Source organism: Papaver somniferum, chromosome 9 (genome assembly GCF_003573695.1).
Source record: "Papaver somniferum cultivar HN1 chromosome 9, ASM357369v1, whole genome shotgun sequence".
NCBI lineage: Eukaryota > Viridiplantae > Streptophyta > Magnoliopsida > Ranunculales > Papaveraceae > Papaver > Papaver somniferum.
The window spans coordinates 49,579,402-49,602,056 of NC_039366.1; the positions used below are offsets into that span (position 1 = coordinate 49,579,402).

The 22,655-nt window shown below is 35.3% G+C and overlaps 1 protein-coding gene across 5 annotated transcripts; it reads right to left on the reverse strand.

The window, feature by feature from the left end:
- Positions 1–18,446: 18,446 nt before the first annotated feature.
- LOC113314247 (40S ribosomal protein SA-like) lies at positions 18,447–21,498 on the reverse strand. 5 transcript variants are annotated; one of them, XM_026563032.1, is made up of 5 exons: positions 20,690–21,498; positions 19,750–19,840; positions 19,450–19,646; positions 19,069–19,242; positions 18,447–18,923 (listed from the first exon to the last, which is right to left on the reverse strand). In XM_026563032.1, the coding sequence occupies exons 2-5, from the start codon at positions 19,781–19,783 to the stop codon at positions 18,759–18,761; spliced, it is 570 nt and encodes a 189-aa protein (XP_026418817.1). In that variant the 5' UTR covers positions 19,784–19,840; positions 20,690–21,498; the 3' UTR covers positions 18,447–18,758. The 5 variants fall into 5 exon arrangements, with proteins under 5 accessions (XP_026418817.1, XP_026418818.1, XP_026418815.1 ...); XM_026563033.1 differs by lacking the exon at positions 19,750–19,840; XM_026563030.1 differs by having other exon boundaries at positions 19,450–19,840.
- Positions 21,499–22,655: the final 1,157 nt, after the last annotated feature.

Sequence of the window (22,655 nt, forward strand, 5' to 3'; positions counted from 1 at the left end):
AAGATCCCGTCGAAACATCGATCTAGTTTGAGTGAATCTTATATCGGAAGAGAAGATTCTCAAGAATAAACAAACTAGGTGCAATTAAAGTTCAACGACCGTTAGTCAATCAAATCAATCGAAAACTAAAATAAACTGCAATTATCTAGTTTCCCACCAACGGTACTCGTAGAGCTTCTTGATCCCACAGAAGTATTTAAACGAGCGGTCGTAAGAGATTTCGCCTAATTAGGGTACTTTCCTCTCCGGATAGACGCCTCCACCAGTATCAACACAAAAGAGTAGTTTTGCTGGCTCTTAGGATAGTTTGCTCGGAATGCATACTTGGATATTTATAGACCAAGGAAGTTTGGACACCAAGGAATTTCCAAAACCGAATATTCTCAAGATATGCAATATATTACCAAATTGGTTTCATAATTCCTAGAAATGCTTTCTCCAATATAAATGAAATCTCACTAGAAAATCTCCAATTAGTAAATGCACATTACCAATTTTATTCTCCAGAGATATGCATAAAATTAATAACCTTAATTAAAAGATTCTTAATTTGTTTTCGGTCCGGGATCTCCTTGAGTTATTAAGGAATATCTTTGAACAATAAAAAATAAGAATTACGGAGCATGTTCAAAGTATGTCGACATCTTTTCTTATGTAAATCCCCTTTCATATTTACAATCTTGGAACCGATTATACCACGCTTCCAAACAAGTTTAGAACTGGTTCATCTGTATTCCAAGACAACGATGTGATTGATCAAATATCAATTCACTAATCATGGGTTTACGGTTTTTCCAAAACACAAGGATCGGTTCTACCTTCATATGGTTACTGGGACCGGTTACATCAGTTACCAGGATCGGTTACCTCAATTACCAGGACCGGTTACCATATTCTCATGGTATTACTTGTGATCGGTTACACAAGTCACTAGGATCGGTTACACCAATTACTAGGACCGGTCACACCAATTACAAATATTGATCATACCATCTCAGGTGATTACTTAGGATCGGTTACACTAATGAAAGTCATACAAATACATAATTCATGCACCGATCCAAGGATATGCAATGAATAACAATACCAATAAGCCTAGCGATTTCCCTTTCTATTCATAAAACAAGTTCATGAATGTACTTCCTTTAAACAAATGTAAACATTGTTTCCTATGATGAAATCTTCACTTTTACCCATACACATAATCAAAATAGCATTCATACGATTATGTCGATATCTTATATACGAGGTTCAAAAGATAAGTGTTATACTTCGTATCCTATTCATTAACACTATGATCATGTGATCATGTCCTACTACTAGAGTATAATCATTCACAGCTTCGCAGTTATGTTTTCAATATAGCACGATTTGAAAGATACGTTAGGAATGAAACAGTTCAAGTCAAAATATTACTAACCTCAAGAGGAAGGATGACGTCGTCGTTGTAGCTTCTTACTTCTTCACATTCTTCAAGTCTTCGAGTAATATTTGTATGTCTCATAATCCTAGACTTTCTAGTCTAAACTATACGAAGTTGTCTCTAGTACATAATTAAGTGACTCTTTAAATGAGTTTTGATTCACTAAAATATGACAACCAAACTTGACATACCAACGCTTGGTGGGTTCGAACGAGCTATGCTCTAACAGTATAGTTCTCGAATAAATGTCGATAGCTGGATCAACGTGAATATTGATAGTCTGAGCAACTATTGCTCGTCTGATGAATTGTTGAATTACTGAATATTGATAGTTTAATCAATATTCCTTGGAGCAAATATTGCTCGTCTGAGAAAATATTGCTCATTTGAGGAATTACTGAATATTGATAGTTGAATCAATATTCAAGCAAACATTGCTCATCTGAGCAAATATTGCTCATTTAATGAATTATTGGTAGCATGACCAAATAAAATATTAATTAAAGGACCGAATATTATATAATTAATCAAAATATTGATTGATAGATCAACATAAAATTATTAGTATTTGAACTTGCTTAGAACTATGATTTGCAGAGCATTCAGTTTGAAACCCTAATTTTGATCGATTGCTGATCAGTTGATGAATCAATAATCCTCGGAGAAAATATTGCTCATTTGAGGAATTAATGAATATTGATAGTTGAATCAATATTGCTAGTATGAGAAAATATTGCTCATTTGAGGAATTATTGAACATTGATAGTTGAATCAATATTCGAGCAAACATTGCTCATCTGAGCAAATATTGCTCATTTGATGAATTATTGGTAGCATGACCAAATAAAATATTAATTAAAGGACCGAATATTATATACTTGATCAAAATGTTGGTTGATAGATCAATATAAAATTATTAGTTTTTGAACTTGCTCAGAACTATGATTTGCAGAGTATTCAATTTGAAACCCTAATTTTGATCGATTGCTGATCAGTTGATGGTTTACTGAAAATGAGTCACTGAGTGAAGGAGAGACCGACTACATGGGATGACGTCCGACCATGTAGCTCCCAGGTGCTCGAGTGATCATGCACCGAAGCCCTTTGTTGACCAGTTGGTGAAAGGATGATCAAATGCTGGTTTAATCATTTATCAAAATAGTGCTCGTCTGAGCGTTAGGTAATAAAACCTAATTACGGAGAGATGAGCACCGGAAAAGGGGTCATGGGACCTTCCCTTGGTGTTCTTGGGGCCAGATAGTGGTCGATTGAGCAAATTCCAAGTTTGTTGGAGAGAGTTTGGACCCAATATGAATTGTTGAGAGCTGATTAGGTCAAAATTATGAAAGAGCATGGGACTGGCTCCTTGCAAGACTAAAGGACGACCTTGGTCGGTCAAGGTGGTATGCCTGTGTCTCCATACTAATTGTGTCTCAGTCCTGAGCATTTTGGTATTTTCTGGTGCGCGTTTGAGTAATATTTTGGATTTCAGAAGAGTTTGATTTTGACTGAATCTCTCAATTTTGCTTGAATGAGTAAGTAGAGCTTTGCTCGTGCGACCAATATTTTGAGAATATTAAAAATTATAATATTTTAATTTTTGATGTGAAAAGCCTAGTCGGTTATGTGACCATTTGTCTTTTTGGCTTTTTCATGGTTTTAGCAATATTTGAGAAAATATTGAAAAACTAGGATTTTCGCTCAAACGAAAGAATTTCATAAATGAAGGGAATAATAATATGATAAAATAAGGAATTGTAAGGTGTGGGAACGGTCATGGATAGGCATGGCCAGCCGGCTAGGTGGCCCGGTCCCGTGACACTTTCCCCTATTTTTTTACTATTTTTTATCGTTTGAAGGAAAATGAAAAAGCGGGGGTCAAACAACCACACCCAATATGTCGATTAGCAATCTGTATGGACTAACTCCAATATACTTTCTAGAGAATCAACTAGACAGTCAGACTCAATCTAGAGAAAAGTATATCGAGGAGTTAATATCTCTCTCACTTTATTTGATCTTTACTCAAGAAAATAAGAATTTGCGAGTCTTTATCAAATACAAGGATAATAAACTTGAATGGTACCAAGGACCAATATCCAAGGATCAATCAATATCCAGTCAACAACCAAAGGTTGGATTTCACAATTGATTGATACAACGCACAACCTGTGATATTTCAATTATATAACAAAATATAATGCGGAATAGAAATAACACAGACACCAAAAATTTTGTTAACGAGGAAACCGTAAATGCAGAAAAACCCCGGAACCTAGTCCAGATTGAACACCACGTTGTATTAAGCCGCTACACACACTAGCCTACTACAAACTAACTTCGGTCTGGACTGTAGTTGAACCCTAATCAATATCACACTTATTCAAGGTACAGTTGCGCTCCTTACGTCTCTGATACCAACAGGATACTACGCACTTGATTCCCTTAGTTGATCTCACCCACAACCAAGAGTTGCTACGACCCAAAGTCGAAGACTTTAATAAACAAATCTGTGTCACACAGAAAAGTCTACGATGATAGATAAATCTGTCTCCCACAGATAAACCTAAAAGTTTTGTTCTGTCTTTTGATAAAATCAAGGTGAACATGAACCAATCGATAACCCGGAATTATATTCCCGAAGAACAACCTAGAGTTATCAATCACCTCACAACAATCTAAATTGTATGGTAGCGAAACCAGATATTGTGGAATCACAAACGATGAGACGAAGATGTTTGTGTTTTCTTTTTATCTTGCCCTATCGGAGATATAATCTCAAGGCAATCTTACAATATAACTTGTACGATAGAAAATGGCAAGATCAGATCGCTCAACGATAAGAGAAGTAGTTTCGTCTGGCTTCACAATCCCAATGAAGTCTTCAAGTCGTTAACCGACAGGGTCTCGAGAAGAAACCTACGGTTAAAGGAGAATCGAATCTAGCAAACCAACTAGTATCACACAGGAGGTGTGGGGACTAGTTTTTCCAATTGCTAGATGTCTCCTTTATATAGTTTTCAAATCAGGGTTTGCAATCCAAGTTACCTTGGTAACAAAGCATTCAATATTCACCGCTAGATGAAAAACCTGATTTATCCAAGCTAATATCTTTCAACCGTTAGATCGAAACTTAGCTTGTCACACACAAATGAAATGTATTCATTAGGTTTGAATGATCGTACCTAAACGTGTACACTTGGTTGGTTCACAAATAGTTAACCAATGGTTAGCCATATGAGCATTTTCATATTAACTGTATTCATGTTTCTCATAACTAGTTCAAATGACTCATAAGAACTAGTTCAAGAGTTGTTCAATTGCTTAGATCTTTATAAATAGACACAATTGAAACAAAATTGGTTTGATTCATTTGAATCAATTCATGAACAATATAGCCACGGTTTGCAAAGATTGCATTCCTTATTGATTTATTGTTTAAGTTCATGAAACTACCGTTTTGAGAAATATAACCAGCTTGGGAAGCATATGGGTATGCATACCTTAGCTATCGGATTTGAGTTGGCTTTTGGTTTCCAAACTCAACAGAATTTTTCGGGTAGAAAAGTTCCGCCAGTACGCGTACGGGTACGCGTACCTAAGGTGACTGGTTCATGAGTTCGTAAACTCCAAACTCACCAGAATTTTCCGGAAGGAAAAGTTCCGCCAGTACGCGTATGGGTACGCCTACCTAACCCGTCTCCTTCACCAATACCGTATGCACACATATGCACACACTTGGTTTCCGGTACATGGATTTATATACTAACGTGCGAATACACTATGCTTATATCCATAGTTGGTTACCTAATCTCAACTCTACATTTCAATCATTGAAACATTCTTCTATAATGTTATAATAGTCGTAGACATAAAGAATCGACTATCGTCATCAAAGTATTTTCAAGATTGAAACGTCATCATGACTTTCGTCACGGGTAAAGATGAAAATGGTTAAAGCAAAAGCTTACCAACACTTATTTAGAGAAAAAGATAGGCGAGTAAACTCAGCTCGAAATAGTAAATGTGTATGTATGAAAACTATCATACTTATACGACTTTTGTCTCAAGAGTAGGAGATAGAGTAGATAAAATTTTGAGTGACAGACGAGTTCAAGTCTCCACATACCTTTTGGTCGGATGAAGTTCCATTGGATCCTTGAGTAATTCTTCATCTTCGTAAGATAATCGCCATGGAGTCTAGAGCTCAACTATTCCTAAGTATCCTAGACCGAGACTTAGTCATAAGTATACTAGAAATCAAGACATATAGTTTTGATCACTAACATTGACAAACATGCTTGAGATAGCAACACATGCGAGTTCGACCGAGAAATGCTCTAACAATCTCCCCCTTTGTCAATTTTAGTGACAAAACTATTTATACATATGGATTAAAAAATAGATAAAAACTTTGTCTCTTCTAAGTACTCCCATGATTCCATAGATGTTCAATTCAGCATCATAGTTGTTGAAGTTTCGTAGCCATAACAATGAGAAAACAAAAGCTCTCGATCATTGTTATACAGTGTCATTGTATTATTACACAACATCAAAGTTCTTATTTCACAACTTCGACAACAATACTATGGTGATATGTATCACTCCCCCTTAGTCAATACTTTCGTCTCAACATGAAAACCACTTCCCCTTACATAATGACCCGTAAAACACGTAAATCATATGTATTTGTAGTGTGAACTACATATTAATTCTCCCCCTTTTTGTCAATAAAATTGGCAAAGGTACGAAAACGGGATCCTAATGAAATTTCCACGAAGACGCTTCAAGACCAAAGAAAAGTACATATTAACTTATTTAGATGCAATCTTAAAGCCGAAGCTAAATGCATTCATCAAGGAGTTTATAAAGATACAAGATAACCCTAAATAATTCCACAGCCGCACTCCCCACAAAGATATGGAAATTAAGTGCAAGTTCAAAAGAACTCTCCCCCAGTTGATGTCATTCCCAAGAGAACAACAAGAGCGACCTTACTTTTACAAGAAAAGAAGGATTTTATTGGACACCAAAAAACCATAATAAAATGATTTTCTATATCCAAAATTCTCAATTAAACTAACCACAAGAAAACCCATGATCAATTTAATCGGAATACACAATCAAATTAAACACAAAAGTCATCAATTTAATTGAACATGCTCGACATAAGAGAACTTACGGAGCTACGACTATGTTAACCATAAAAGAATGATTAACTCAATCATTTTATGCTCAACACAAGAAAACCTTATAGAGCATTGCAGTATACACATAAGATATGGATAAGGGAAGGATCAATACTGCGGAATATACAAGGATTCATTTTATCTTCATCACTATTTGCATAACGACATATAATAAACATAATCCTTGTAAACAAAAGATTTTAACCTATCTTCCATCAAAGAATTGACATAATAGGCTTAACTTTTGTTTGTCAAAAGTTCATCGATCTTGTATCAATACATGCATATCGACATATAACCGAGATAACTTTTGACAATATATGGGACAATAATAGTTCACGGACGCAAACACACATATCCCATAACATATTGCAATATATAAAACCATAAAGAGTAAAATTGCAATCATCATCTTCCAAAACAAATTTAGAATTTAAATAAATAAATCTAAAAACTTGAAGACGAAAACGTTGGACATAGCTATGTGTACTCACAATAATGGCTATTCCAAACTCTAGTTATTCTTCTAAACAAAACAAGAAAATAGAAGATTTACTATACATTATAGAGCTTTCTCAGAGCATCTACAGATAATTCCTTCTCATTATTGAAGAAACTATTGATTATGGGATCATTCAATTCCTCTAGATCTTCAGAAATGTCAGTTAACTCACTAAGTTCTCCTTTTTAGTTCACACAAGGTGTTCTTGGTTAGAGACAACATTTGTTCATAGTGAGTTATCTTTTCCAAAGAGGATATGATTTGAGATTTTAAATCATTTCTCTTGTTGATGAAATCTTTCACCATGCCTTTAAAATTATTATCATAATGACAAACAGATAAGAGACAGTTAGAGGAAGAACCTTCTCCATTAGTTGTCGACTTTGCTTTCTTTATCCTTGAGGAAGAGATTCCTTCACACATATACACATTTACTGCTTCAACTGCATCTCTTTTCGTAACCCCTCTAGTTACACGAGCCATAAGATTGTATCTCATGAGAAGGAATGAGAAACAAATATATGAACGGATTTTATGAACACAAAACCCTAGAAGGACAATGAATGAGTCTTTCAAGATTTGTTATCCGTCTTCCATCTTCTTAGGAGAAAATTTTCTTAACAAATATAAGAAAAAGAAAAATATTTACAAACCACAAGGACTTGAGCCACTTTTGATCCAATCCTCATTTTTTCCAAGCTAAAAATGAGGGTGCGAACGTCACCAGCATTAGTTGGTGACTGAGCGAGCCATATACTCACACTTCTCATTTTTTCGTGGCTTATCACTGTTTTTGTTGTGTAAACAAATTTCTTACCTCGTCTAGATCTGGATTTCTTTAAAAGAGCTTGGTTTCCCGGACCAAGATTCATTTTCTGCATGTTCTCTTGAAGTTTGATTATTTTCTTATTGTTCCTTATGAATCTCCAACAAGAATCCTAATCATGCTTCGAATGTCCACAAAAAGAACAAATCAATGAGGATTTTCGTCTTTATGTGAAATTTCCTGTTTAACACAATAATCAACAATTGTTGTTTCATGATTAGCTAGTGTGGACAACCTTGAGCTTTGAGTTTTGCTTTTAAATCCTAAACCATTAATATTTCCAAAGGATATCTGACCAAATAACATTGCTGCAATTTTGTCAGAGCTTCCATATTACCTTTGCAGGTCATAGTTGAGAGTGTTAATCTCTTCTTCCTTGACGAACTTATCATTGAGACGCTCTATCTCAATATTTTTCGCCTGGAGTGATGACTCAATTTTTTTCAAGGAGGCCTTTAAGTGAAGGTTCTCTTGAAGAATCTCTTTATTCAAGAGATGAAGAAGCTCTGTGTCATACTCAAGTTCTGAATCAGAAGTTGAAGTGAAGAGGGAATCTGTAGTAGACTCATCCGAGACATCCAAAGTAGATTTGTCTTCTATTGAATCATCTGAAGCATCAACTGAAGATGGATATTCATCACATCTATTCCTCCTCTTTATCAAATCCTTGACCTTCCTATTATCAGTGATCTATCAAGATCAACATGATTGAAGCAACATTCATCATCCCAAGACAATGAGAGGATACACCTGTTTTGGTCACAGCGTTGAGCGCGAAAGTTCTGCTAGTGTCAAGATCAAGAATTTTTTACTTTCCAATCAGAGTGTTTCTAGAAAGTGTATCAAGGTTATTTCCATCAACGATGGCATGCTTCTTAGAATCGTATCTAGATGGCAGCGATCTGAGAATTTTCATCACAATGTCATTTTCAGGAATAGTCTTACCCAATGCGAAAGATGCATTAACAATTTCAGACACTTTGTGATTAAACTCATCAAATGAATCTTCATCTGCCATACGAAGGTTTTCCCAATAGGAATTAAGGTTTTGAAGTCTAGCTTCCTTTTCACTAGTATTTCCTTCGAATACGGTTTCTAAGATATCCCGCGCATCTTTAGGCTTAGTGAAATTTGACACATGGTGCTGAAGATTTGGGGTAATGGCATGTATGATGACATTCAAACCGTCGGAGTTTTGCTTCGCAGCAAGTATCTCAGCAGCATCGTATTCGCCAATATTTTATGGAACATTAACATTACCTACTGCAACAACGGGAGCATCATAGACATTAACAACATATACCCATGATTGAAAATAACGCGCTTGAAGAAAAGCTCGCAAAAAAATTTTCCACCATAAGTAATTAGAGCAATCAAAGACTGGTGGTACGTTAATAGAGATAACACCTCTGTCCATAGAGTCAGATCGCTACAAACACAGACTTGTAAGGTATTGAACGTGTTTACCTGATCTGATACCAATTGAAAAAGCGGCGGTCTAACAACCACACCCAATATTTCGATTAGCAATCTGTATGGAATAAATCCAATATACTTTCTAGAGAATCAACTAGACAGTCAGACTCAATCTAGCGAAAAGTATATCGAGGAGTTAATATCTCTCTCACTTGATTTGATCTTTACTCAAGTAAATAAGAATTGGCGAGTCTTTATCAAATATAAGGATAATAAACATGGATGGTACCAAAGACCAATATCCAAGGATCAATCAATTTCCAATCAACAACCAAAGGTTGGATTTCACAATTGATCGATACAAAGCATAACCTGTGATATTTCAATTACATAACAAAATATAATGTGGAATAGAAATAACACAGACACCAGAGATTTTGTTAACGAGGAAACCGCAAATGCAGAAAAACCCCGGGACCTAGTCCAGATTGAACACCACACTGTATTAAGCCGCTACAGACACTAGTCTACTACAAACTAACTTCGGTCTGGACTGTAGTTGAACCCTATTTAATATCACACTGATTCAAGGTATAGTTGCGCTCCTTACGTCTCTGATCCCAACAGGATACTACGAACTTGATTGCCTTAACTGATCTCACCCAGAACCAAGAGTTGCTACGACCCAAAGTCGAAGACTTTAATAAACAAATCTGTATCACACAAAAAAGTCTACGATGATAGATAAATCTGTCACCCATAGATAAACCTAAAAGTTTTGTTCTGTCTTTTGATAAAATCAATGTGAACATGAACCAATCGATAACCGGACTTATATTCCCGAAGAACAACCTAGAATTATCAATCACTTCACAATAATCTAAATCGTATGGTAGCGAAACTAGATATTGCGGAATCACAAACGATGATACGAAGATGTTTGTGATTTCTTTTTATCTTGTCCTATAGGAGATATAATCTCAAGCCAATCTTACAATTGAACTCGTACAATAGAAAATGGCAAGATCAGATCGCTCAACTATAAGAGAAGTAGTTTCATCTGGCTTCACAATCCCAATGAAGTCTTCAAGTCGTTAACCGACAGGGTCTCGAGAAGAAACCTACGGTTAAAGGAGAATCGACTCTAGCAAACCAACTAGTATCACAGAGGAGGTGTGGGAATTAGTTTTTCCAATTGCTAGATGTCTCCTTTATATAATTTTCAAATCATGGTTTCTAATCCAAGTTACCTTGGTAACAAAGCATTCAATATTCACCGTTAGATGAAAAACCTGATTTATCCAAACTAACATCTTTCAACCGTTAGATCAAAACTTAGCTTGTCACACACAAATGAAATGTATTCATTTAGGTTTGAGTGACCGTACCTAAACGTGTACACTTAGTTGGTTCACAAATAGTTAACCAATGGTTAGCCATATGAACACTTTCATATTAACCGTATTCATCTTTCTCATAACTAGTTCAAATGACTCATAAGACCAGTTCAAGAGTTGTTCAATTGCTTAGATCTTTATACATGGACACGATTGAAACAAAATCGGTTTGATTTATTTGAATCAATTCACGAAAAATATAGCCACGGTTTGCAAAGATTGCATTCCTTATTGATTTGTTGTTTAAGTTCATGAAACTACCGATTTGGGAAATATAACCAGCTTGGGTACGCGTACGGGTATGCGTACCTTAGCTACCAGATTTGAGTTGGCTTTTGGTTTCCAAACTCAGCAGAATTTTTCGGGTAGAAAAGTTCCACCAGTACGCGTACGGGTACGCATACCTAAGGTGACTGGTTCATGAGTTCGTAAACTCCAAATTCAGCAGAATTTTCCGGGAGGAAAAGTTTCGCCAGTACGCGTACCTAACCCGTCTCATTCACCAATACCGTATCCACACATATGCACATACTTGTTTTCCGGTACATGGATTTATATACTAACGTGCGAACACACTATGCTTATATCCGTAGTTGGTTAAGTAATCTCAACTCTACATTTCAATCATTGAAACATTCTTCTATAATGTTATAATAGTCGTTAGACATAAAGAATCGACTATCGTCATCAAAGCTATTTTTCAAGATTGAAACGTCATCATGACTTTCGTCAGGGTAAAGATGAAAATGGTTAAAGCAAAAGCTTACCAACACTTATTTCGAGAAAAAGATAGGCGAGTAAACTCGTCTAGAAATAGTAAATGTGTATGTATGAAAAATATCATACTTATATGACTTTTGTCTCAAGAGTAGGATATAGAGTAGATAGACTTTTGAGTGACAGATGAGTTCAATTCTCCACATACCTTTTGGACGGATGAAGTTCCACTGGTTTCTTGAGTAGTTCTTCGTCTTCGTAAGATAATCGCAATGGAGTCTATAGCTCAACTATTCCTAACTATCCTAGACCGAGACTTAGTCATAAGTATACTAGAAATCAAGACATACAGTTTTGATCACTAACATTGACAAACATGCTTGAGATAGCAATGCTCTAACAGAAAATATGGAGAAACTAAGAGTTTTGTTCAAACGAGGGAGTTTGCTCAAATGAAGGAGTTTTCATAAGATGAGAAAAAATAACAAAATAATATAAAATAATGGAAAGAGGTGTGGGACCGGCCACGACGGCATGACCGGACGGCCGGTAGGCTCGGTCCTCTTAGACGCCTCTTTGTTATTTTATTGATATTATTTCGCTCCCTATTTTGCACAGTTTCTCTCGTTTGTCCATATTTTTGAATACTCGTTCGTGTATTCGGGTGTTCGTTTGTGCATTATTGCTAAATACACTCGCACCATTTTCTCAGGGATTATTCGGTGGTGGCCCAGATGCCCGATCGGTGAATACTTATTACTAATTCATGAAATTCAGCTGAGAATGATTCATGAAACAGAGTAATAAAATGAGTTGAGTATCTATTACTAATCCGTGGAATCCAGCTGAGGATCAGCCATGAAACAGAGTAATGGGATAAAATAGGTTATTTTCTAGGAATTCAGTTGATGAATGACACTCTAGAATTAACTTATTTGCAGAATTGAGATATGAGATAATTGAAGCATCATACTCGTTCTGAGGGGTGTATAGTCAGGGAACAACGAATAGCATGATGTCCTGAAGGCGTTAGGCTCTATACTAGCATACAATATGTCTAGGAGCCGCCCAATCATTAAGAGATTTTATATACAGTCTCTCTACGTAGTCAGGGAACAACAAGTAGCGTAACGTCCTGAAGGCGTTATGCTCTATACTAGGATGTAATATGTATAGGAGCTGCCCAATCATTTCGATTCTATGTAGAGGTGATGATGAAATGTGTGAAGCATCGAAATCTCAGCTGAGAGGCCCTTCGAGAAACATATTCATCATAGATATGATAGGAACGTTTGCTCAGCCAGAGATCGTACGTGAAATGGTTCACGGATCATAAAATATGAATTGTCACATACATTCCTAAAGCCTGATCTGAAACATGCAGTATCATGATTTTACAATTTTAGCCTTTGTCGACACTAACCCACTTATCAATCTCTCAAATAATAATTTTGATCAGAGATAAAGTAAATAGAAGGATCTTTCATTTAATTAAGATAAACTCCTTTGGTTAAAGATTAAACCAAGATAATGATTATCGAAATAATATATATCGGTGAATAAGTTCTATCCAAGCAAATCTACAAGGATAAATAACTAGACGACTTATCCGATCTTTATAACAAGTCTTAAGTCTATCGGGATAAACTGCTTGTTTGGATACCAGAGAATCAACTGTGCAAGAAGGATCGCAAAGATTAGAAACCATAAAAGAAAAAGTCTTCAAAGTATTCAACATCTTAAAAGTAACCAATGCACAAATAACTTGATTAATATGAATGATCAATACTCACACAGAACAGAGTCTATTAACGTTGATTGATCAAACGTTTTATCCACAAATGTTTAATCACTAGACCGTAATAGTCAATCCAAAACATGAGTGAAATTATATCATAAGAGAAACACCAGTGAATAAAAATTTGATAGATCAAGGATAATTATACCGTTGGCCAACCAAATCAATAAATCGAAAACTAAAATTACAATAAGATTTAATTTTCCATTAACGGTACTACTAAAAGCTTTTTGATCCAAATAAAACTTTAAACGAAGGCATCTTAAGAGATTTCACCTAATTAGATTATTTTCTTTAATCAACGAGTTGGCTTCCCACACAGTATAGTCAAGGGATGATTTTGTAAGAATTCAAGCTCCACACTATCCATATTGTTATGACCAAGGCTTGTTTGGAAAACACAGTATAATCAACTCCAAAAATTAGCAAAGATATGCAAGGAATATAATAATTGTCAAATACCAACTGTATTCCTATTAATAAAACGATGTCACTCTTAGTTGACAACTAATGTTAGCTAGCTAGCATACTTTCATATAATTTTCTAATATATTAAATAAAGATATGAAAACTTCTGGGATATGGTAAGCATATATATTTAGATATCTAAAATGATATTGAAAATCAGTTTTAGGATCTTTCCTTGAGTATCAAATAAACATACTTAAACATTAATATATGTGAGTTTAACACATGTTCAATTTAATATGTAGACATCTTATGAATTGTTAGAGCGTCGCTCGATTAAAACTCGCAAGTTTTGGTATATCAAGCCTGTTAATTTTAGTTGATCAAAACTAAGTCTTGATTTATAGTCTATTAAAGTCAGTCTAGGACTAGGATTAGAAGAGCATGATAGTTGAATATCAGAAATAATCACCAACCGACCTTGAAGTATTGAATACTAAAGACGACGTCAACGGAAACTTCTTCAACAAAAGTATATGAAGACTGACTATCCCATTTACTCAAATCATCTACCATTCTATCTACTGCGGCATGTCGTATAACTTTTATATCATGATGAACATTGCAAAGAAGATTGAAAATTATAAGGAGTAGTCAAGTTAGTTCTTAAAATTCACAAACTGTTACCAGTTCACGAACTTGAACTTGTAAATATAAAAGACTTGATTTTTAATATCTCAATTAACTCGCCTACATGAAATGAACTGGTCAGTTCGCGAACTAGTTGATTTTGAGATAGTATTGAACACCATTTATTTCAGCGTACATGAATTGATTGCTCAGTTCGCGAACTAGTTGATTTTTGATGTTTTCTGTACACTTTTTATTTTGAAGTACACAATCTGTTTATACAGTTCATGAACTTGTCAATGTAAAAAGCTACAAAGTTACGAGACGTCTTTTTAGTACACAAAATATTTTGACAGTTCACATACCGATTCGGTCTTGTAACAGATTAAGCTTATCGGTTTCAGAACTACTTCACCGTGGATTTCTGGCAAACCATATGGTGCACTATGGTTGCATACATCTTCTTTGAAATTCAAAGAAAACTTCTCGCATGCTTTCAGCAAAATCTATATAAAGAAATTTTGCTTACCTGGCGGTTTTATACAAGGCAATAGTTTACGAATTTAGCTTTGTTTGTAAGATATCAAGGATGTTCATCAAGATATATAGAGGACTCCCTGCCCACTATAAATTTAATCTGGCCACTTTTGAGACTAGAGTCGTCTTCTGAAATCCTAGGTTTTCTCTGATAAACGTAATTATGTTAATACTTTGAAAGACTTCACTAAGAGACTCGTGAAGCCCGCTCAGACTACCTTTTACCTGATAATTCTTTTAATCTGGATTTTGTATTGATCTTATAAGTTCTCGAAACTTTAGATCAGGAACTTGATGATAAAAATCACAAAGTACTCTGCATCTCAGACTTTGTGATTTCACAAGATAGAGATATCTATATCACTTCTGACATGATTTGTGTAGATTGTTATTATGAGGTAGAATTGATTAGTCATATCTATAACTTTTGAAGATAATAAGCTCAACCTAATCTTGAGTTTGATTGATATCTTCTTTTCTTGAAGATCCCTTATAGCATATAGATTTTCATACCTTAATTGAATATCTTTCTAAAGGAAATCAAATAGGCTTTTTTTTAGTCATAAAATCTTCACTTAGGTTGAAGTAACTCCTAGGCCGGTAAAGGACGTCAGCTAGCGGAATTGTGTTGCGCAGGGTTTAGCGTGATCCAAGAGATGTAAAGGAGCGCAACCAAAGTTGAATTGCTCGTAGGGTCGATTCGGTCTCAACTACATTCCAGTCGGAAATATGATAGTAGGCTAGTGACTGTAGCTGTTTAATACAGTCGGAAGTCTGTCTTGCAGTTTTCCTCGTTAACAAAATTTCTGGTGTCTTATGTTATTTCCTTTTCATATTTATTTTTTTATCTTTATGATTAAAATATCACAAGTAGTACATTAAAATAACCTAGAAGTTTTAAAACCTGAAAGACTGTACATAACTTACAAGATTTATTCTTGAGAATCTGTATCTTGAAAGAAAGATTATAAGACTTGTCTTGTTGAAGTTCGATTCATATTACATTTCGGGTACATACTGGGTTATTACTTGTATAATGATTTCTGAGATCTTCCAAATTAAACTTATCTTCATATCAGGTATCAAATGTTTATTGTTGATATATGCTAGTGATTGTGACAAGTTTGTTCATACAGGTTTCCGAATTTAAATTTGGTGGTCTACTTGGTAACTTCTCCTTTTCATGAACATTCCAAGTTCAATCTGTGCACATATCGATGTTTGCAGAAACCTGAAGATAACAAACGTATCGAAAATATAAAACATGAGTAAATTCTGTTAGGATCGGTCATGAAATCAACTTTTAACTACAAAATGAGTTTCATAAGTCTGCTTCCTTAAAATATGTTTCTGAAATTCAAACATAATTACTAGATTTGAATGCATTTGTAAATTCAATATATTGAATAATAACGAATTACCAATTAGTGTAATCGACTCACGAAGTCCATGGACAAACTATACTTTGTAACTCCATATACTCAAGTTGTATAACACGACTAGTATTATAATTCATTAATACTTTGATCATAGTCTAATGACCAAGTCAGGAATACTGGAGAGAGGTAAACTAACTTTACATTATGTTTTCAATAAATACTGACTTGAAATAACAAAAGATAGAAATGGAACAAGTCAAGTCAATTGTTATTAACCTCGAACTGAAGGACAACATGTTCATTGATGTTAATATTCCTTCAGGTTTTTCATGATTAACAAGAGAAAGTCTTAACATTTTTATGTTTCTAGTTTAACCTAACAAAGTTGATTATAGTAATCAAATCAAGCAACTTCGAGTTTTGGAACTAAATTTAATTTGAAAACCAAACTTGGCATACCAACTGTTGGTGGTTCAACCGAGCAATTCTCTAACAAAAGGTTTTATGGCTCTATCAATTCAACAATGGAGCCTATAACCTTTAAAAAAAGGTTTCTTTTGTTTTAAATTTATAAGTGTTGTTGATGTAATGAAAGTTTGCGGTTCAATAGTGTAGTTCATCTCAAGCTTGAAAAGCTACATTTTTGAAAGTTGATACCAGATTTTTAAACCAAATAACCAGTACTGGCGCAAGTTTGGATGTATGATCTAGGGAAGGAATATTTAAAAAGGAAAACTCACTTTGAGATTACTAGTGCCATTGGAACTCCTGTGAAAGTTGACGATGAAACTTTGTTGAAAAAATTTAGAATATATGCAAGAGTTTTGTTCATGTGAACTTTGATGAAACATAGCGTTACGATAGTTCATGACGAAATAGTTGATCTTGTAGCTACAAATAATACAAACGATAATGGAAAGATAAGTAACGAGGATACTAATGACAACCGATGTGACATCCATACTTTTCGCATGACGCATACTCTAGGATATGTCATTACATGATATGAAGTTTTATCTCGGGCATGTATTGCGTATTCTGAGAAGCGTCATTGATGCATCCCATCAACTTGTGATGTACACTTGGTAAAGTGATCATCTTCCCTGTAAACTCCAGTTGGATAAACACATAACAACTCTCAACTTACACAAACACAAAATAGTCATCAATCCATATACATTCATCATCTAAAACTAACTGCAACAACTTATGTTTCTCATGTTTTCATGACTTCAAACTCACCTGAATCACTGAGTTCTCGCTTAAGTTGTTGATTCAACAACAACCCATGTTTTCTAATCCTATGAGACTTGTTTATCTTCTTCTAATAATTATTCTCATTAACTTCTGGGCATAAACATGACATTAGACTATCATACTAGCTAAGAATTTCTCCCGTGTCAATCTTTAATCTCTTTTATGTATTCTAGTATCGATTATGATGAGAATTTGTTTCTTCTGTGATTAGTGTTCTTTCTTCGTGTGGTGGTGATGAATCAATTTGATTGAATTCGTTACTCTAAGAAATGTTTAATGACCCATTAATGTTGAAATCCAGTAAACTATTACATTAATTCCTAGTTTTAATCAATTAACTGCTGAAGGAAACCCTACAGTTTAAAGAAGCTTGATGAAGATGAGAGTTGAAAAATGTAATAGGAACCTATTTAGGAGGGGTCAAGATGAAATAAAGCAAGTCAAAAATTAAACACGTCATAACTAACATAGTCAACACGGGCCAACGCCATTCCCAAATACCAATTACCAAGTTGGACAAAGTTAGACCAAAAGTTAACTTTGAACAAAATCCAAATATCAAACATCAATTAACCCAATTCAACATGCAACAATATCTGGACAACTACGTCTGCGACAGCATAGACATATGCATTGTTCCATACCAAACAACATTCTGCCATTTTCAGATAACTTAATTAATAAATGAACACTCACACTGATATAAAATTTGAATATTTATCAAAAAAGATATGGGTTTCGACTTTTTATTTTAGATTGAAAATGTAAAATATTAGTACAACCGTTGACGCGATGGGAGGGCCGACCGAAGAATATGACGAAACGACACCATTACGTGATTGCAGTTTCAGAATCGTAACGGGATTTTTTTTTTTTAAAGAAATGTTCAAACAAATTATATTATTATTCTTATTTGTAAAACTATATTATAATTCTTATTTGTAAAACAAAATAAAATTAGGTTGCTAAAATAAAATAAAAGATCTTATATTCAAATCTTTAGAGATTCTCAACACCAACTCTCTCTCAAACTATCACTCGCTAGCTAAAGTAGTTACTATCCCAAACTCAAAAGGCAACAACATACTCCGGACATAAAAATGACGAGCAAACAAAAAAAAAAAAAACAAGGCTCAAATAATCCTCAAAACCACTAACTAAAAATTCTCAAGTGTGAAGAACCTCATTCCCAAACGAAAGGAATCTGCTATTCAAATAAGAAAGGTTCAAGGTACGGAGCTAAGAAAACTAAAATATCTTTTCAACTATTAAAACAAAATTAGCCCAACAGAGAAAGCAAGGTTCGATATAACACCCTGAGTACATGAGAAAAGACCGGCAAAAAAATATAAGACATTACTGCACCCCTCATTCCCAACTTGCAGCTGGAGGGATGATGCCGCCGCTGACTACCAAGATGCATCCACTCCTGCCGCAGGAACAACTGTGAATAAAAAACAAACAGAAGTAAGATCCCAGCGTTATCACTACAATACTGATGCCAGTAAAAACCTGAAACCAACTAAGAGAGTGATGAGTATGTAGAGAAGACTGTAAAGAAATCCAACCTGTATCAGTCAAATACCCACCAGCAGCAAGGGCTGGAGCAGCAACTGCATCACCTCCCCGTTGGACGTCGCCTGCCCATTAGCGAGCATACTGTCACCGTACTCAGTAACACCAAAATCGGGCACTGGACCAGCACCCTCATCTACTTCCTGGTCCTTGGTTTCCTCAGGCTGCCTGTAGAAAAATAGATCGACCTGCAAAGAGCAGTTGCTATGTAAGATAACTACTAAATAAAAGAAACCTTACCCAGTTGTTAATGAATGTTAACCAAAAGAAATAAAACTTATACTGCTTCAACTATTATAAAGCATATATTCGATGGAAAAAAAAGAGTGAACGGTCAAAAACTTCACAGCTACACAGTGTATCAAAAAGGAATGTAATTAGCTGGATGTTCTTACCATCACATCCCACTTGTGCCCTGGGAGAATGGTGTCGCGCATTGGCGGAACCATCCTTGCCAACATCCAGAAAAGACAACCAATGCTGTTCTTTCCCTTGTTGTTAGCAGGAATACCAATATCAACATATGGCATTGGTGAGTCAGTGTCACAGAAGGCAATTATGGGAATGTTACCAAGAGCAGCCCCTTGATTGGCTGCAAAACAGTAATAAACACGAAGATGAGATGTATCAAACAGATACTGCATCCTACATATAATCAATCAGTAATTGAAATGAAAAAACTTGGTCAGTTTTACCGGTTTTAAAGATCTCAACATCAATTCTCAACATTGTTCAAGTGGCTTGCTACGCTTTGTTCTCATAGAAAATTTCCAGCTCCAACAATTACTAACCAAGACAGCAAGTTATTACATCTCATGCATATCCATTGCAGAAAGAGAGATTTTTGGAGTACCAAGTAATACAGACACTTCGATGTCACTCATATGATCACCAAACTCATAAGATACAACAGAAAAAATGTATACGGTTTTGGTATCAACTCCCCACTTGTGATGCTACTACTCGTAAGCATTTCAAAAAGAAAAATCACGATATATTATCCAAATTAGAGAGCTAGGCAGGTGTTGTGAATTTCAGGGAAGAAAATACATGAATTTGCAAGTACCTTGCTTCCAGATATCTTGCTTGTAAGTACATGCAAATCCTTGTTCACAAAGGCCTGGCTCCTCCTTAATTAGGAGGTCCAATTTCCTCTTTATCTATTGACTCCACAGATGCATAGCCATAGGGAATCATAAATACAGAGCAAGTTTGTTATCTTAATCACTATCTTCGTAATGCTTTGACTACATAATTTCAGGAGATTATGTGTATCGTTGTTTTGAAGTATGAATCATAATAGAGGAAATATTACTGCTCTATGTGGCAAATGCATTAATACATGGATTAGAGCATCTCAATAATGAAAGAATAATGTCATTCAGTAACTGCAAGCCACTCTTCTCAGTACTTGCTCAGCCACAAAATAACAAGAGAAGCTTCATATTCCCTGCTTGTAACTCTAATCTACCAAAAAACTAACTAAACTAAAAAATGTAACCTCATTATTGATAAAATCAATCAAGTTTGATACAAAAACATATTTGTATGGATGTGGAATAAATCTAAAGAAACAATATTAGAAAAAAAATCTAGTACTGAGAAACTAATAATTACTGTTACCACTGCACTTACATTTGTTCACTGCAGTTCACAATCACCAAAAGCCACTGCATCTGATCTTTGCTAACCCCAGCATTTCATTTTCTTCAATTCACATCTCAAGAACCTCCATTCATCAATCTCTGTTACTGATTGCTTCTTTTGAACTTTCTTCATCTAAAATCACGGGTTCTAGCCATCCTGTGTGTATCCATGAACATCAACATCTCCATTCCCTTTCACAACTTCATCCAGCACTTTCAAATCTCAGATTCAAATCAAAACCCCACTACAGGTGCTCGAGCTCAGCAAGCCATGATTCAAACTCAAACCCTAAATCCATTTCCATCTCAGATTCGAGTTTTCCTTCTCTGACTTAATCATGGAAAAAAAACCACCAGATTCATCTTTTACACACCCTAAATTCTCCATTAATCTTCAAAAATTCCTCCATCTGAACCTAATCACCCATCTCAGCAACTCAATCAACCAATACCACCTTCTAATTTCTCGATTGGTTCTCAACCCATGGTAACAGTAACACCAATTTCTTTTTAAATTCTCAACCCATCTCCTCCAGATTCAACCATATTAGTTCAACTCCTACGAACCCTAATTCTTCAGAAACAAAACCCTAACTCTTCACTTCAGACAGCAGCGACCATTTCCATTCTTCCTGTTGTTAATCGATGGCAGCATTCACATCTTCTACTTCGAATCCTTCTCAATTTCTATCTTCAATCATTTCTATCTTCAATCATCTTCCATTAATCTTCTCTGTCTCGACCTGCTCTCTCGGTTTCATGGATGAAGAAGAAAGAAGAACGAAGAAGAGGAAAAAAAAGGAAAAAAAAAGAATAAGGAGGTGGTCGGGATTTGATCAAGCAACCTTTAGGTCACTTTAACTATAATTTTACTAAACTGCGCCTCAACAATTAAAATATTTCCAACTTCCGTGTCCTTTTTTCTGCCCACGAAATTTACCCGATTACCTTTCAATATCTGTTGTATTTACGCTAGTTTTAGTGAGAAATGGAAATATGGAGAGGCCTTATTGGTTTCTCAGCATGTACCATTTTCAATCTTTTTATATAAATTGATCACTTACATTTGATAAAAAAAGTGTTCATATAATATCCTCACTCACTTCGCTCTGTCGGTCCAATAACAACTTATAGGTTGTATTTTTTTGTTTTTCATTTTAATCGGATAATAATATCTGCAAAACAGAAAACCTAATATAGGAAGAAAAATGACGGCACATGTCAACAACCAACTAGAGGGACACGAAGGAAGATACAAAAAGGGACAAGGGATCGGGATCGGGATCCGGAAAATAGTGTATATAGGTTGAGGGCTTATCCAGAGGGGTCAAGCTGTTAGGTTTTAGGTCCATTGACCACCTAAGTTGCCTCTCTCCTCTCCTCTCTCCTCTATTGAGGATTTTATCGCCTCCCCTAAAACCACCATCTTCTAGCCAGTACCCACCGTTGACAACCGTGAACTAGCCAGTAACCACCGTCTCCGACGGTGATGATAATCGAACACTATCATTAATTTTCCCTAATGTCCTGTACCCATATCAGATTTGATACCACAATTCTCTAAAACACCAATACTAATATTAATTTCCTATGATACCTAGTTCTAAGACACCGTTTCTACGAGCTTCCAAGACACCAAGATACCCTGGATACCAAGACAGAAAGACACCTTTCCAAAGTTGATGTGATACCAAGACCCTTTCTCCTGCTTCATCGTATTTTGCTTGCGAGCTCCATAAGACTCCTTTATCATTTTTTAATCATCCAACGTCTTCTGCTAGTTTGGATTGCAAAAGAACTTTGCTCTCCTTCCCTTTGCGCCTCTCAGCTTATGTTATCTAATTTCTAATTTTTCCTTTGTGTTGCTAATAGTTTAATTAGTTTACCTTTGCTTCCCCTCAGTCTTCTCCTGATCTTCAATTAGACTTTTCTCCATTGCTTTCTATCAGGCTAAA